At 42.3% G+C, this 17,250-nt stretch overlaps 1 protein-coding gene across 16 annotated transcripts in view; it reads right to left on the bottom strand.

Moving 5' to 3' along the window:
* LOC115142755 (calpastatin) overlaps positions 1-16,888 on the bottom strand; it is a 72,108-nt gene extending 55,220 nt beyond the window's left edge. For 8 of the 16 annotated variants that reach the window (XM_029682438.2, XM_029682446.2, XM_029682444.2 and 5 more), the window contains exons 1-2: positions 16,731-16,887; positions 14,898-14,987 (exon numbers count right to left, since the gene is read on the bottom strand). In XM_029682438.2, coding sequence (XP_029538298.2) covers positions 14,898-14,987; positions 16,731-16,784 — 144 coding nt within the window. In that variant the 5' untranslated portion in view covers positions 16,785-16,887. Of the gene's footprint in view, positions 1-14,897; positions 14,988-15,987; positions 16,322-16,730 lie in introns of those variants that run through there. The other 8 variants (XM_029682458.2, XM_029682457.2, XM_029682462.2 and 5 more) reach the window with 4 other exon arrangements.
* Between the last annotated feature and the right edge of the window lie 362 nt (positions 16,889-17,250).

Here is a 17,250-nt window from a genome sequence, read left to right as displayed (position 1 = left end):
TGTCAAGAACTGCAATGCTGCTGGGTTTGTCACGCTCAACAGTTTCCTGTGTGTATCAAGAATGGTCCACCACCCAAAGGACATCCAGCCAACACAACTGTGGGAAGCATTGGAGTCAACATAGGCCAGCATCCCTGTGGAACGCTTTCAACAACTTGAAGAGTACATGCTCCGATGAATTGAGTCTGTTCTGAGGGCAAAAGGGGGGTTCAACTCAATATTAGGAAGGTGTTCCTAATGTTTGGTGTACTCCGTGTATAAATCTACAATATACAGTGCACACTCTTAACCACAGAGGAAAAGTACACACCCTCTTCCACATGGAGTACAGCTCACACAATCACTAAGCAATAAGAGATAAGTTGTGCAAACAACATGACAAGCTCCTTATGTGGAGGAGGAGGAGGGAGGGGCAGGAGTTCTGTTTCTATCAATTTTCACTGCCAAGTGTGGCCAAGTTCAACCTCAACTTTCTTGACTGTGTTACCGTAACCACCAGTTCTTATTGGCTACTGGAAGAGGCTAGCATTCCACTGTTGGAAGACTAGCAATGAAATCAGGGGGAGAATCAAAATGAATAATGCACTTAGCCAGTGAGAAATTGCAATATAAGCTATTACTAGTTCTTAGGTGTGCAAAGATCTGTGGCAAATTGCCTTGTGATACATCCAGGCTGTATCACAACCGGCCGTGATTGGGAGTCCCACAGGGCGGCGCACAATTGGCCCAGCGTCGTCCAGATACAGTATGTCCGGTGCAGGCAGTCATTGTAAATAACAATTTGTTCTTAACCAACTTGTCTAGTTAAATAAAAGGTTAAATAAAAAATTAAATAAAAAATTAAATGACTAATTTGTCTTGAACAAACAACTTTACTCTGATGTGAGTTGTCGATGTGACACCTACTCACAAAACTCCAATAGTTTGTAGGTCAGCAACATGATGTTGGTCCATGGTCCAGCAATGATTAGCATTGGTTAAGATATCTAACTTTTGGACCTTACAAATCTACCTTGTGCTTTTGAGTGGACTGTAGATAAAGGGAATGCAAACAAGTTAGTAACACATGTAAATGTTCTCCTGCCTTGCATGCAGGTGTTGCATGTGCAGGATTCAGTATCGTTCCCTAAAAACTAGAGTATAAGTCAAATAACAATACCCTGTGTCCCTTGAGGTAATCATTAGGCGGGGTGGGATGACAATGCAGTCTTGAGTGAGTCATTGTGACAAATCAGTCTGTGGCCAAAGGGTTGAGCTGTGTCCTTGGTCCCCCCAGTATTAGAACTACTAGGGGTGGTCCCAGTATTAGAACTACTAGGGGTGGTCCCAGTATTAGAACTACTCGGGGTGGTCCCAGTATTAGAACTACTAGGGGTGGTCCCAGTATTAGAACTACTAGGGGTGGTCCCAGTATTAGAACTACTAGGGGTGGTCCCAGTATTAGAACTACTAGGGGTGGTCCCAGTATTAGAACTACTAGGGGTGGTCCCAGTATTAGAACTACTAGGGGTGGTCCCAGTATTAGAACTACTTGGGGTGGTCCCAATATTAGAACTACTAGGGGTGGTCCCAGTATTAGAACTACTCGGGGTGGTCCCAATATTAGAACTACTAGGGGTGGTCCCAGTATTAGAACTACTAGGGGTGGTCCCAGTATTAGAACTACTAGGGGTGGTCCCAGCATTAGAACTACTAGGGGTGGTCCCAGTATTAGAACTACTAGGGGTGGTCCCAGCATTAGAACTACTAGGGGTAGTCCCAGTATTAGAACTACTAGGGGTGGTCCCAGTATTAGAACTACTAGGGGTGGTCCCAGTATTAGAACTACTAGGGGTGGTCCCAGTATTAGAACTACTAGGGGTGGTCCCAGTATTAGAACTACTAGGGGTGGTCCCAGTATTAGAACTACTAGGGGTAGTCCCAGTATTAGAACTACTAGGGGTAGTCCCAGTATTAGAACTACTAGGGGTGGTCCCAGTATTAGAACTACTAGGGGTGGTCCCAGTATTAGAACTACTAGGGGTAGTCCCAGTATTAGAACTACTAGGGGTGGTCCCAGTATTAGAACTACTAGGGGTAGTCCCAGTATTAGAACTACTAGGGGTAGTCCCAGTATTAGAACTACTAGGGATGGTCCCAGTATTAGAACTACTAGGGGTGGTCCCAGTATTAGAACTACTAGGGGTAGTCCCAGTATTAGAACTACTAGGGGTGGTCCCAATATTAGAACTACTAGGGGTTGTCCCAGTATTAGAACTACTAGGGATAGTCCCAGTATTAGACTTCTAGGGGTAGTTCTAATACTGACCATGTGAGACCATGGCCAACCGGCACCCTCACACCACTCCCATTGCACCATATACCTTATGACACTGAGTAAGAAAAAGGGTATGACCACATGACTGAGATTGTGAAAACTTTATTGGCACTTGCAATATGATATTGAACCAACCAAGCAGTGACACACAGCTTCAGTGCATAGCTCAGGCAATAGATATGTAAACACATAGAGGTAGGCCAGGACACCTAAGATGAGAAAGACAGATGGATTTTAAAAAATGCAATATATGTCAGTGTTGTATCAAACACTGATCAGACATAATCGTATAACTTTACATGGGAAAGTTAAAGTCAATTTCAGAAATGTAAATCCCAGTGACCATTTTAGAACTTAGTGGTTGGTCAATAATGTAACTTCTGTGTTGTGAAGATGTTCCTCCCTACCAGTAGGGGGAACCTGGAGGCATCTGTTGCTATGGCAGATCTCACTTCTGCCACCAGTTGCATTGAAATGTGGCCTCACTACTCAGTGCTTACTGTACTTTTCCCAACAAGATCTCACAGTTTGACTTCAGTATTCGACATGGGCCAGGAGGATACATGTAAAATTACATTTGGATTAATTCCCGAATGGTTCGGGTAAGGGTTAAGGTTTGGGATAGAGTTAAAACAGAAACAGCTCGACGGTTAAGTTTAGGAATTAATTCAGAATGGTTCGGGTTAGGGTTAAGGTTTGGGGTAGGGTTAAAACAGAAACAGCTCGACGGTTAAGTTTAGGTATTCATTCTGAATGGTTAAGGTAGGGGTTATGGTTTGGGATAGGGTTAAAGGGAAACGGCCTCCTAGAACCAACTTCTCTGGTTATAAACGGCCTATGTAGCATTGATATGATTCAGAAACATTCATTACAGAGTCAAAATTGACTACAAAGTGTAAATAGGATAAGTTTGGTCATAAAGTCTCATTCAAAATGAGATTTGGAAGTAAGTGTGTGTACAGGTATGGATGGGTCGGGTATGAATTACTTACATGCCCACTTTTGCCAATGATGCCAATTATTGCCCAGAGACAACAGGGTGTGGTCTGCACCCCCAGCTGCTTTGTTTTTTTATTTCACCTTTATTTAACCAGGTAGGCTAGTTGAGAACAAGTTATCCTTTGCCTGGCCAAGATAAAGCATAGCAATTCGACACATACAACAACACAGAGTTACACATGGAACAAACATACAATCAATAATACAGTAGAAAAATCTACATACAGTATGTGCAAATGAGGTAGGATAAGAGAGGTAAGGCAATAAATAGGCCATTGTGGCAAAGTAATTACAATATAGCAATTAAACACTCGAATGGTAGGATGTACAGAAGATAAATGTGCAGGTTGAGATATTGGGGTGCAAAGGAGCAAGATAAATAAATAAATACAGTATGGGGATGAGGAAGATTGGATGGGCTATTTACAGATGAGCTATGTAGAGGTGCAATGATCTGTGAGGTGCTCTGACAGCTGGTGCTTAAAGCTAGTGAGGGAGGTAAAGAGCCTCCAACTTCAGAGATTCTTGCAGTTCGTTCCAGTCATTGGCAGCAGAGAACTGGAAGGAAAGGCGGCCAAAGGAAGAATTGGCTTTGGGGGTGACCAGTGAGATATACCTGCTGGAGCGTGTCTTACGGGTGGGTTCTGCTATGATGACCAGTGAGCTGAGATAAGGCGGGACTTTACCTAGCAGAGACTTGTAGATGACCTGGAGCCAGTGGGTTTGGCGACGAGAATGAAGCGAGGGCCAGACAACGAGAACATACAGGTCGCAGTGGTGGGTAGTATATGGGGCTTTGGTGACAAAACGGATGGCAATGTGATAGACTGCATCCAATTTGTTGAGTAGAGTGTTGGAGGCTTTTTTGTAAATGACATCGCCGAGGATCAGTAGGATGGTCAGTTTTACGAGGATATGTTTTGCAGCATGAGTGAAGGATGCTTTGTTGCGAAATAGGAAGCCGATTCTAGATTTAATTCTGGATTGGAGATGTTTAATGTGAGTCTGGAAGGAGTGTTTACAGTCTAACCAGACACCTAGGTATTTGTAGTTGTCCACATATTCTAAGTCAGAACCGTCCAGACTAGTGATGCTGGATGGGCAGGCAGGTAAGGGCAGCGATCGGTTAAAGAGCATGCATTTAGTTTTACTTGCATTTAAGAGCAGTTGGAGGCCACGGAAGGAGAGTTGTATGGTATTGAATCTCATCTGGAGGTTAGATAACACAGTGTCCAACGAAGGACACGTGTGTTATAGACGTGTTGTTAAGTCTACAACGTACGCCCAATTGCTCGGCATTGGAGTGAAAATAGGCTTCCATAAAGTTGGTACAAACTTCTACAGCATCAACAATATTGCATAAGATGGCAAGGAATGGATTACATAAAACAAACGCACGACATGATGGCTGTAACTGGTGTGTGGTGAGTAGCTAGCTAGCTAGCTATGATACTGTGCTTTAACTAACTAAATACATACTAGTAGCCCCTCCCTAATGTGTAATGTGATGTAATGTCAAAGAGAGGAAGATTTGCATAGCTAACATTGCACCTGACGTTTAGGTTTGATTGAATGTAACGTTAGCCAGCTTGCAATCGATAATGTTTCATCTCAAACTGGCTAGCTAAGAAGATCCCTGCTAGCTAATGTTAGCAGGCTAGCCAATTCATTTAAACTCAGACAAAGATATTGATAACTAACCAGGGTTTGCAAGTTAGGTAGCTAGCAACTTTTATGAGAATAGTGCTACTAGTGCTAAAACAACATGCCTGTTCTGATTAAAGTCGATTGTGTATTTTTTAGGGCAAAAATAAATGAAGAATGGTACTTGTCTAGCATGAGTACCAGTATTTTTAGCTAACATGCTACAAATATGTGTCAGCATGCATTCAGCAACATAACGCTACACAGCTGGTTGCATATGATGCATTCAAGACAACTGGGAACTCTGAAAAAAACAAGATCAAATCATGATATCAGTGATCTTCGGGTCGGAAAGTCGGAGCTCTAGAAAGATGCCGAGTTTCCAACTTGGGTTTCCGAGTTGGATGACTGTTCAAAAGATTTTTTCCATTCGTAGCTAGTTTTTTCCAAGTTCCCAGTTGTTTTGAACATCAGCGTCACTGGCCTGAATCTATTCTGTACATACAGTCACTCTATTAGTATTGTAATGAAACAGGCAGGGAGCAGGTCTCGAACCCTCGACCTTCCAGCCCGAAGTCCAGCGTGCTATCGACTGTGCCCCAAAAGCATGCTCGAGCGGCAGAGTCAATATCCGCGCTTATAAACCCAGGGTCGTTATAGTATGATTACTTCCACACTTTAGAAAATGTAATTTTCTCGCTATACTGTATGTTTATTTAATTTAATTCACAGGCTACTTACAAACCTGTTGGATTTGTTGTTCAGCAGTGTTGTGGGAACCCGCCTACCATATCAAATCAAATTTTATTTATCACATACACATGGTTAGCAGAAGTTAATGCGAGTGTAGCGAAATGCTTATGCTTCTAGTTCCGACAATGCAATAGTAACCAAGGAGTAATCTAACCTAACAATTTCCCAACAACTACCTTATACACACAAGTGTAAAGGAATGAATAAGAATATGTACATAAAAATATATGAATGAGTGATGGCCGAATGACAAAGGCAAGATGCAGTAGATGGTATAGAGTACAGTATATACATATGAGAAATGTAGGGTATGTAAACATTATATAAAGTGGCATTGTTTAAAGTGGCTAGTGATACATTTATTACTTCAATTTTTCCATTATTAAAGTGGCTAGAGTTGAGTCAGTATGTTGGCAGCAGCCACTCAATGTTAGTGATGGCTGTTTAACAGTCTGATGGCCTTGAGATAGACTGAAAAACAGCTTCTCTCGGTCCCCGCTTTGATGCACCTGTACTGACCTCACCTTCTGGATGATAGCAGGGTGAACAAGCAGTGGCTCTGGCTGGTTGTTGTCCTTGATTGTCTTTTTGGCCTTCCTGTGACATCGGGTGGTGTAGGTGTCCTGGAGGGCAGGTAGTTTGCACCCGGTGATGCGTTGTGCAGACCTCACTACCCTCGGCAGTTGCCATACCAGGCAGTGATACAGCCTGACAGGATGCTCTCGAGTGTTTTTGGTGACAAGCCGAATTTCTTCAGCCTCCTGAGGTTGGAGAGGCGCTGCTGCACCTTCTTCACCACGCTGTTTGTGTGGGTGGACCATTTCAGTTTGTCCATGATGTGTACGCCGAGGAACTTAACTTTCCACCCTCTCCACTACTGTCCCATCAATGTGGATAGGGGGCTGCTCCCCCTGCTGTTTCCTGAAGTCCACAATCATCTCCTTTGTTTTGTTGACATTGAGTGTGAGGTTATTTTCCTGACACCACACTCCGAGGGCCCTCACCTTCTCCCTGTAGGCCGTCTCGTTGTTGTTGGTAATCAAGCCTACCACTGTAGTGTCGTCTGCAAACTTGATGATTGAGTTGGAGGCGTGCATGGCCACGCAGTCGTGGATGAACAGGGAGTACAGGAGAGGGCTGAGAACGCACCCTTGTGGGGCCCCAGTGTTGGGGATCAGCGGGGTGGAGATGTTGTTACCTACCCTCACCACCTGGGGGCGGCCTGTCAGGAAGTCCAGGACCCAGTTGCACAGGGCGTTGTCAAGACCCAGGGTCTCGAGCTTAATGACGAGTTTGGTGGGTACTATGGTGTTAAATGCTGAGCTGTAATCGATGAACAGCATTCTTACATAGGTATTCCTCTTGTCCAGATGGGTTAGGGCAGTGTGCAGTGTGATTGCGATTGCATCGTCTGTGGACCTATTGGGGCAGTAAGCAAATTGGAGTGGGTCTAGGGTGTCAGGTAGGGTGGAGGTGATATGGTCCTTGACTAGTCTCTCAAAGCACTTCATGATGACGGAAGTGAGTGCTACAGGGCGGTAGTCATTTAGCTCAGTTACCTTATCTTCCTTGGGAACAAGAACAAGGGTGGCCCTCTTGAAGCATGTGGGAACAGCAGACTGGGATAAGAATTGATTGAATATGTTCATAAACACACCAGCCAGCTGGTCTGAGCAATGCTCTGAGGATGTGGCCGGGGATGCCGTCTGGGCCTGCAGCCTTGCGAGGGTTAACACGTTTAAATGTTTTACTCATGTTGGCTGTAGTGAAGGAGAGCCCACCGATTTTGGTAGCGGGCTGTGTCAGTGGCACTGTATTGTCCTCAAAGCATGCAAAGAAGTTGTTTAGTCTGTCTGGGAGCAAGACATCCTGGTCCGCGATGGCACTGTTTTTTCTTTTGTAGTCCGTAATTGACTGTAGATCCTGCCACATACCTCTCAAGTCTGAGCTGTTGAATTGCGACTCCACTTTGTCTCTATACTGACGCTTAGCTTGTTTGATTGCCTTGCGGAGGGAATAGCTACACTGTTTGTATTCTGTCATGTTTCCGGTCACCTTGGCGTGATTAAAAGCAGTGGTTCGTGCTTTCAGTTTTGCGCGAATGCTGCCATCAATCCACGGTTTCTGGTTGGGGAATGTTTTAATAAACGCTGTGGGTACAACATCACCGATGCACTTGCTAATTAACTCGCTCACCGAATCAGCATATTCATCAATGTTGTTGTTTGACATTATGCGGAACATATCCCAGTACACGTGATCAAAGCAATCTTGGAGCATGGAATCCGATTGGTCGGACCAGCGTTGAACAGACCTGAGCGCGGGTGCTTCCTGTTTTAGTTTCTGTCAATAGGCTGGAGGCAATAAAATGGAATCGTGGTCAGCTTTTCCGAAAGGAGGGAGGGGGAGGGCCTTATATGCGTTGCGGAAGTTAGAATAACAATGATCCAGGGTTTTGCCAGCCCAGACTGCGCAATCGATATGCTGATAGAATTTAGGGAGCCTTGTTTTCAGATTAGCCTTGTTAAAATCCCCAGCTACAAAAAATGCAGCCTCAGGATATGTGGTTTCCAGTTTACATAGAGTCGAATGAAGTTCTTTCAGGGCCGTCGATGTGTCTGCTTGGGGGGGAATATACGACTGTGATTATGATCGAAGAGAATTCTCTTGGTAGATAATGCGGTCGGCATTTGATTGTGAGGAATTTTAAGTCAGGTGAACAAAAGGACTTGAGTTCCTGTATGTTGTTATGATCACACCACGTCTCATTAATCATAAGGCATACACACCCGCCCTCCTTCTTACCAGAGAGATCCTTGTTTCTGTCAGGAGCAGAAGGCTGAGGCATTATGTGACCAGGCACCAGTCCTACTTCGGGTTGGTCACATTTGATCTGGTCATAGGTCAAAATACTATCACTTGTCTGTCCTGGAATTCACCTAACAACCATTGATGTAATCAGTGCCGTGTGTATCAACTCTACCTTGTTTTTCTACAGATGGAGGACAAGAGAGATGGTTTGTCATGGAGTCCCCTGACTAAAAGACAGGTTGATACAGATGTATGAACTGGCAGAGATCTTGCACTCAGCATTATTTTGTTGTTTGTTATTGTTGAATTGAATGGTTGAGGGATTGTGGGTATGGAGGGATTTTTTTAATGACTACCTCATCTCTGTACCCCACACGTACAATTATCAGTAAGGTCCCTCAGTCGAATAGTGAATTTCAAACAGAGTCAACCACAAAGACCAGGGAGGTTTCCCAATGCCTCGTGAAGAAGGGCACCTATTGGTAGAAAAAGTACCTTTGAGAATGGTGAAGTTATTAATTAGACTTTGGATAGTGTATCAATACACCCAGTCACTACAATGATACAGGCATCCTTCCTAACTCAGTTGCTGGAGAGGAAGGAAATTGCTCAGGGATTTCACCATGAGGCCAATGGTGACTTTAAAATAGTTACAGAGTTTAATGGCTGTGATAGGAGAAAACTGAGGATGGATGAACAACATTGGAGTTACTCCACAGTACTAACCTAAATGACAGCGTGAAAAGAAGGAAGCCTGTACAGAATAAAAACATTCCAAAACATGCATCCTGTTTGCAATAAAGCACTAAAGTAAAACTGCAAAAACAAATGTGGCAAATAAATTAACTTAATGTCCTGAATACAAAGTGTTATTTTGGGGGCGAATCCAACATAACAAACACATCACTGAGTACCACTCTTCGTGTTTTCAAGCATGGTGGTGGCTGCATGTTATGGGTATGTTTATTTTAGGGTACAAATAAAAGGAATCGAGCACAGCCAAACACCTGGTTCAGTCTGCTGGACAGACACTGGGAGACAAATTCACCTTTCAGCACGACAATAACCTAAAACACAAGGCCAAATACACACTGGAATTGCTTACCAAAAACGACATTGAATGTTCCTGAGTATTCTAGTTACAGCTTTGACTGAAATCGGCTTGAAAATCTATGGCAAGACTTGTAAATGGCAAATATTGTACAATCCAGGTGTGCAAAGCTCTTGAGAGACTTATCCAGAAAGACTCACAGCTGTAATCACTGCCAATGGTCATTCTAGCATGTATTGACTCGGGAGTGTGAATACTTATGTTCATTAGATATTTCTGTATTTAAAATATATATATATTCACAAAAAAATATTACTTTGCCATTATGGGGTATTGTGTGTAGCTGTAACAACAAAATGTGGAACAACTCAAGGAGTATGAATACTTTCTGAAGGCACTGTAGTGGTCACATATTTTGAGCAATTAAAAAAAAAATATATATATATATATATATATATATGCAAGGAAAGAAGCGCCTTGCTTGCTGGATATAAAATAAGCTACAGCGTTCACACAGAGAACTGGTGGGGAAGTTTGAAGGGCGAGAGCTTCTCTGGTGTGTTGTGATCACATTGGCTGGTGGTTCAAATGCAATAAAGGGGAATCCTCTGTTCTTCCTGTGCCCAATATTTATGTTTACAATGAAAAGTACTGCGTCAGAATGCCCAAATCACTGCTAAAGGTGATTCTAACATGAATTGACTCAGGGGTGTGAATACTTATGTACACTAGATACTACTGTATTTCAACAACAACAAAACATTAACTTTGTCATTATGGGGTATTGTGTGTAAATGGGTTTGAATTTTTATATTTAATCCATTTTGAATTCAAGCTGTAACACAACAAAATGTAGAATATGTTAAGGGGTGTGAACACTTACTGAAGGCATTGTATATAAGTTCAGAAATAGCACTCTTCTCATATTACTCTGTAGGCTCCTGACAAATTCCTCCTGGAGGAAGCTTGTTGAGTAGCCACAGAGTGGTATGAGAAAAATGCCATCTTCCTGCAACTCACATCTGCCTGTAATTATTGAACTCTGCCTGCTGGACCCATGGGTTGAGGCAAACTTTGTCATATCCAGGATGGAGAGTCATGCCCTCCAACCCTCCAGCCACCACCTGACTGCACCTGACCACAATCTGTAACACATTACATAGATGGAAAGGGACTTCATCACCCACTGGAGACTTGAATACCTCACCCAGAAGGGCTGTGCATGTTAGTGTGTGGTTAGACATCCAAATCCTTAGACTAGAATAGAATGCAATGTTAGTTCTGGGGCAGCAGAAGTTGTACCAAATATTTGCATGCTCTTTGTTTTATCTGTGGTTGTACTCTACACACAACTTATTTTCATTTGCTAGAGTAGGCATACTGTCTTTATAAGCAAATCAATATGATAGCCTATTTACTGCAGAATTGTTTTTGTAACACAAACACACCCACAGGAAATATCTATCAGCGGACATAAGGAGACGAGACTAGCCAGTTATAGAATATTGTGTTGACAGCTGAGCTCACTGAAGACTGGCCATTCAACTCACAGTTGATGATATCGGTTTCACGGTAATGTGTCTTTACATGACCTGATAAAAACTTAAATCCGCAAGCTACTTTTGTAGCAAGGTGTTGTAGAACGAGTGTTTCATGAAATACATTCCAGACACTGGTACTTCTTGTTATCTTGGCATAACTGTGATTCGTCAGAGAAATATCAGTTAGCTAGATAGACTAGCCAGCTGTAGCTAGCTATCCTCAAGCTATGCTAACTAGCTAGCTGCTGTAAGGTTGGCTAAACATAAGATCAGCGCAGGCTTTAGCAGTGGTGTAAGTACTTAAGTAAAAATACTTTAAAGTACTACCTAAGTAGTTTTTTGGGGTATCTGTACTTTACTATTTATATTTTTGGCAATATTTACTTTTACTTCACTACCTTCCGAAAGAAAATAATCTACTTTTTACTCTTAACCCTAACCCTACATTTTCCCTGACACCCAAAAGTTCTCATTACATTTTGAATGCATAGCAGGACAAGAAAAGGATCAAAATCACACAATTATCAAGAAAACATCCCTAGTCATCTCTACTGCCTCTGATCTTGTGGACGCACTAAACACAAATGCTTTGTTTGTAAATTATGTTTGTAAATTATGTCTGAGTGTTGGAGTGTGCCCCTGGCTATCAGTAAATTTAAAAAACAAGAAAATGACACCTGGTTTGCTTCATATAAGGAATTTGAAGTGATTTGCACTTTTACTTTTGATACTTAAGTATATTTTAGCAATTACACTTACTTTTGATACTTAAGTATAAATAAAACCAAATACTTTTTGACTTTTACTAAAGTAGACTTTCACTTGAGTCATTTTGCTTATGAAAATGATGTACCTTTTCCACCACTGGGGTTTAGCCTACACATAGAACTGAATTAGCAGATCATCTTGAGATGGCGAGTCAGTCAAGAGAAGTCCTCAACTTCAAAACTTCTCTCCATAGAAAAGCTAGCTGTTTTGAAGCCACCGCGCCTCCATCTTGGCACTCCCCCACCGTTGTAATTTTTTAATTTTTTTTTTGATATTTTAGAATTACATTTATTAATGTCTACATTCATTTTTGCCACATTTATTCTATTACAGACACCTTCATTCATATTTGTTTTATTATATTATGTGAGCTAAACATAAGAAAATATATTTTGGAAAGTTCTAATGTCGCTGGCCCCACTACACTAAAATATACTTAGATACCTGTCATTTCTTCCTTGAAACATTTAATTTAAATGCTGTAAAATTCCATTAATTCCTATGTAGGACTGCTCTTTTTGGGGAGTGCCAATATGGCAGTCTGGTGGCTTTAAAGCCTCTCATTGGCCAATGGATAGCATCAGCATTCCAGGGTTTATATACATATTTGGATTGAAAACCTCAAAGTCAGAGCTTGCTGCTTACACCCAGCCGCCATCCCCATCCCCAACGTCCTAGCAAGCCACAAGGATACTTGATTGTAATAGTGCTCACCGTTGCCCCTAGTGGCGGGTTTTAAAAGCATCTCCCAAAGTCCTGGGGACCTGGACGAACTTCGACCTGACTTTTTCACAGTTGAAAACATGCGAACACACATCAAAGCACATGTGTACACACGCATCGCCTACATATATACATTGAATGTACAAAACATTAGGAACATCTTCCTAATATTGAGTTGCACCTCCCTTTGCCATCAGAACAGCCTAAATTTGTCGGGGCATGGTCTCTACAAGGTGTCGAAAGCTTTCCACAGGGATGCTGGCCCATGTTCACTCCAATGCTTCCCACAGTTGTGTCAAGTTGGCTGGATGTCCTTTGGATGGTGGATCATTCTTGATACACACAGGAAACTGTTGAGTCTGAAAACCGTTGCAGTTCTTGAGACTCAAACCTGTGCGCCTGGCACCTACTACCATAGCCCGTTTGAAGGCACTTAAATATTTTGTCTTGCACATTCACCCTTTGAATGGCACACATTCACATTCCATGTCTCAAGGCTTAAAAAATATTCTTTAACTTGCCTCCTCCTCTTCATCTACACTGATTGAAGTGGATTTAACAAGTAACATCAATATGGGATCATAGCTTTCACCCAGATTAACCTGTTCAGTCTATGTTTTGTACACTCTGTGCATGTCACGTTCTGACCTTTATTTCCTTTGTTTTGTATACATTATTTAGTATGGTCAGGGCGTGAGTTGAGGTGGGCAGTCTATGTTTGATTTTCTATGATTTGCAGATTTCTATGTTTCAGCCTGGTATGGTTCTCAATCAGAGGCAGGTGTCATTAGTTGTGTCTGATTGAGAATCATACTTATTTCAGTTGTACCTTTCTCATTTCCCCGTGTTTGAGGCCATTATTAATAAAAGAGCACAGCCTTGCACTCTCTGTCTCCTGCGTCTGACCCCACGCCACCCGGAGCATTACAGTGTATAGATAGGCACTGAGGCGCACAAACACACATTCCAGACTTGTCTTATCCACGCATAATCATCAAGCACACTCATTCTTCTAAAAACACCTTCAGAGATGTGTTGTGTCAGCTCACCAAGCCTGTAAAACCAGCTGTTGCATCTTGGGAAGACACACTGGAACCTAGACACACTGGAACACTTGCTAATATGTGCATGTAACATAAACATTCAATTTAAATTAAGTCAGTAACTTCAAGAAAACCTTTTGAAGCAAAGAGAGAGTTTACCACCTCCCTCTGAAGCGAATTGGTATGCACAAATGTTTGAATGTTGTGCATGTGTGTAAGTATGTGCATTTGGGTTCAACATGCATGCATACTGTGTGTGTGTGTGTGGGGGGTGGGGGGTGGGGGGGGGGGGGTAATTTAATTCCTCCCTGGTTTAATTGTCTCAGAGTACTGGGCTGTGTTCCTTTGGCCTGGACTGTTTGTGTCTGTCTGTGTAACTGGACTACTCAAAGAAGGGGAGTGAAGCTCATCACTATATTTAGATACGTCATTCATCACAGTCCCTTACTGCTCCAGCCGAGGCTGTTGAGGGGAGGACGTCATTATTATGAGCCGCCCTCCCCTCAGCAGCCTCCACTGTACTTCTCATGTCACCAGACTTGGAACCACAGCCAAACGCTGCCTCAGAAGTCCCCTCAGAAGTCCCTTATCAATGAATATAGATGTTTCTAAACAATCATGGGCAAGTTCATTCCTTTTTCCCGTCTCCTTTATTAAACCGTGACCAGGAATAGATTGATGTCAACTATAATAGATAACTAATCTTTAAACTCTGATGAGGTCTGCTTCATAAGAAAATGGAAGGAAGCCAAATCACAACCTAAAATGGTGAAAAAATGCCTGTTAGATGTAATAGTGGTTTTAGACTTCCAACTTTTACAAAAGTTGCAACCAAACAAACAAAGTCCCAGAGAGCCTTGTGAAACCAGATCACTGATATGGATAAACAAATGGATCCAGTCAAGTGTGTGGTGAAATTACCAGCCTGCATGCCCACATGTTCTCCCACTCATTCATGTGACTAAGTACATGCCTCTTTACCCCACCAGAGGGCAACAAAGTCTACAGAGTTAAAGTAGAACAGAATAGGATAGAATAGTATCGTGTAACTTTATTTTTCCCCAAAGGGAACGTCAGCTGTGGCACAGACAAAAGTCTAGCCGTTGACTCGGAGCAAACACAGGTCCTCAGTTCTACGTCAGTTATTCATCCCATTAGTGTAGCTGAGTGCCCCACCTCTGCACTAACAGAGGTAACTGTCAAGTGTATCCGCACCAAGATGTGGACGTTGTTTAGAAGTGTCTTACCTGAGCCTTAGAGGCTGCAGCAGCTCCAGTATCATAAGACCTGTCATCCACCTGCTTCTCTCCAAGTGTGGTACTAGGACCTGTTCTCTGCTGCAAAAGACACACGCACACACACGCACACACACACACGCACACACACACACACAAATATACAATGTTAATGTTGAACAAATCACATGTAGTCAAGACAATTGAGTGTGCGTGTGCTCCAATAACTAACTGCACCCTTTGAAGGCCGTAGGTCCACAGACAACCACCTGGGTCTTGTAAGGAAGTGGTCATCTGCACCCACTGTCTGAAAGGTCACTAATGTTGGTTTGGATGTTACAGTAAAGTCCCTAACTTGCCGTAACGCCTATAATGTTCTGAAGGCAATTAAGTTATGCTCCATTTTATTATATTAGAAGAGTGACATTAACCTGTAATAGCGGGTTATAACAACCAGCTTATGATACTGTAAAAAGTTCCATCAAAATTCAGATGGAACTGCCATATTGGGTTTTTACAAATGATCACATATGTGCCAAACAACTTTATGAGATATGTAAGTGAAGAGGTAACAAATGATTCAGTCTCTACTTGTACTTGCACACAGGAGACGTTCAGAGGGTGGACATAAAGACCATATTTGGATATCTAACAGTTGTATTCAAATAAGAGTTAAAGGTGATAGGCTGACCAACCATAATGCCTCTCTAAATCTGCATCTGTAAAAGTCCAGGCAATTGTGCCAGGAGCTGAATGTGTATTTTATCATGTCTAATGTTTAAACAGTCACACGCCCTACAAAATAATGCTCTAACCTGCCAAACCTGCCAAGAAATGCTGGTCCAACCCTTGTTTTAATGGTTCAGAACATAAGTCATTAATTTCATATCAATAGGCTTCTTGTTGATTCTACAACTTATTGTAAACTAATACGTCAACACAACTTTACCATGACAGAAGTTGGAAAGGCTGTTTGTAGAACTATTTAAGTCGAAGTCCCTACTACAATAATGCTTCCTAGAATGGACATGGATTTACTCAGACACATCGCTATTTTAATACAGCAGTTGGAGAAATCGGTGGCTTATAATCATATACTCACAAGGCTGATCCAATATGCAGCATACGCCATGGTGGAAACTGTGACGATGAGAAGAATCGTCTATTGTCTACGGATACCTCTTGTCTAAATGTGTGTAGCCTCTAGTCTAGCCTGTCTCCCGTGTACCTTTAAAGCATAATTATTTCTCATGCGTTCCAGAGGGCCACTCCCGTCCCGTATGTTCAAACAATGTTTCAGTGGAGCCGACGGATCATTATCATACCCTAAACGAAGTGTCTATATAGCGCGGCTGTGGTGATGTCAAGAGACTGCTAGGTTTGCATTTCACGGCATATAGCTAATTCTCTTTTTAGTTAAGTTTGCCAGACGAGTATATCGTTTCCGCATAACCCACTGACAATCGACGGCTGATATGCATTTATAGCCTATCATCCAAAACCACAATTCATGTTTGGGGTTGACGGGGGGGGATTGCGCAATTGGTGCGTAATGCAAACGCCTCAGACAAAACAATTACTGTTGCAATATAGTAGCCTATACTCTTTTCCATAAGGATATCAGCTTATCGTTTCTCAAAGTTAGCTATTAGAGATATGTACCTGGCTACGATCTATAAGAGGATGCCAATTGAGGCAAAACTCAAAACATTGGACATTCCTGCATCCAAACGTTGGACCATTGTTTGGTCGATTGCACAGTTGTGGCCAGCTTTTGACCGAGGTTAATTCATTTAAACATTTTAATGAAAAACTCTATGCCAACTATTTAGAAGGAAAACTCACCTCCGGTGACTTTTTATGATGGCCATGGGCATGGCTTCTCTTTTTGTGTGGCATCGCTGCAACGGAAATACCTTTTTTTATGTCCAAAACTTAACGGTGGCTCAACAGATATTCTTATAGGAACCGCTAGCTGGCTGGGGAACGGAGTGAATCAAATTGGCCCCTCTGGCGCGTAAGTGTGCCCCTCCCGCTATGAACTCCAAATGTTTTTGCTCAAATGAAATCAACGTGTGTGTGTGTGTGACGGTGTGATTCAGGAGGTTAAAGCACTTAAGAATGGGGGCTTTTGTCTTTAGTTTCTTATCTTACCAGTAGCACCCTTCCTTCCTATTGTTCCCCAGTTACTTTAATAGACCAACAACCCCCCGAAAATTATACACAGTAGCCAAGAATAAAGAAGCTGAAGTAACATACCCATTAAATCTCCTGTTAATCTCATTTGAATGTATTTCGTATGACATCACATCCCAATGATTTACTTAGTGAAGTAAATAAGTAAAAAAAATAGGGAAGGATCAAA

This window comes from Oncorhynchus nerka, linkage group LG15 (assembly GCF_034236695.1).
Source record: "Oncorhynchus nerka isolate Pitt River linkage group LG15, Oner_Uvic_2.0, whole genome shotgun sequence".
Lineage (NCBI taxonomy): Eukaryota > Metazoa > Chordata > Actinopteri > Salmoniformes > Salmonidae > Oncorhynchus > Oncorhynchus nerka.
Note: the sequence above shows the minus strand (reverse complement) of the source record. Positions and strands in the feature narration are given on the sequence as shown.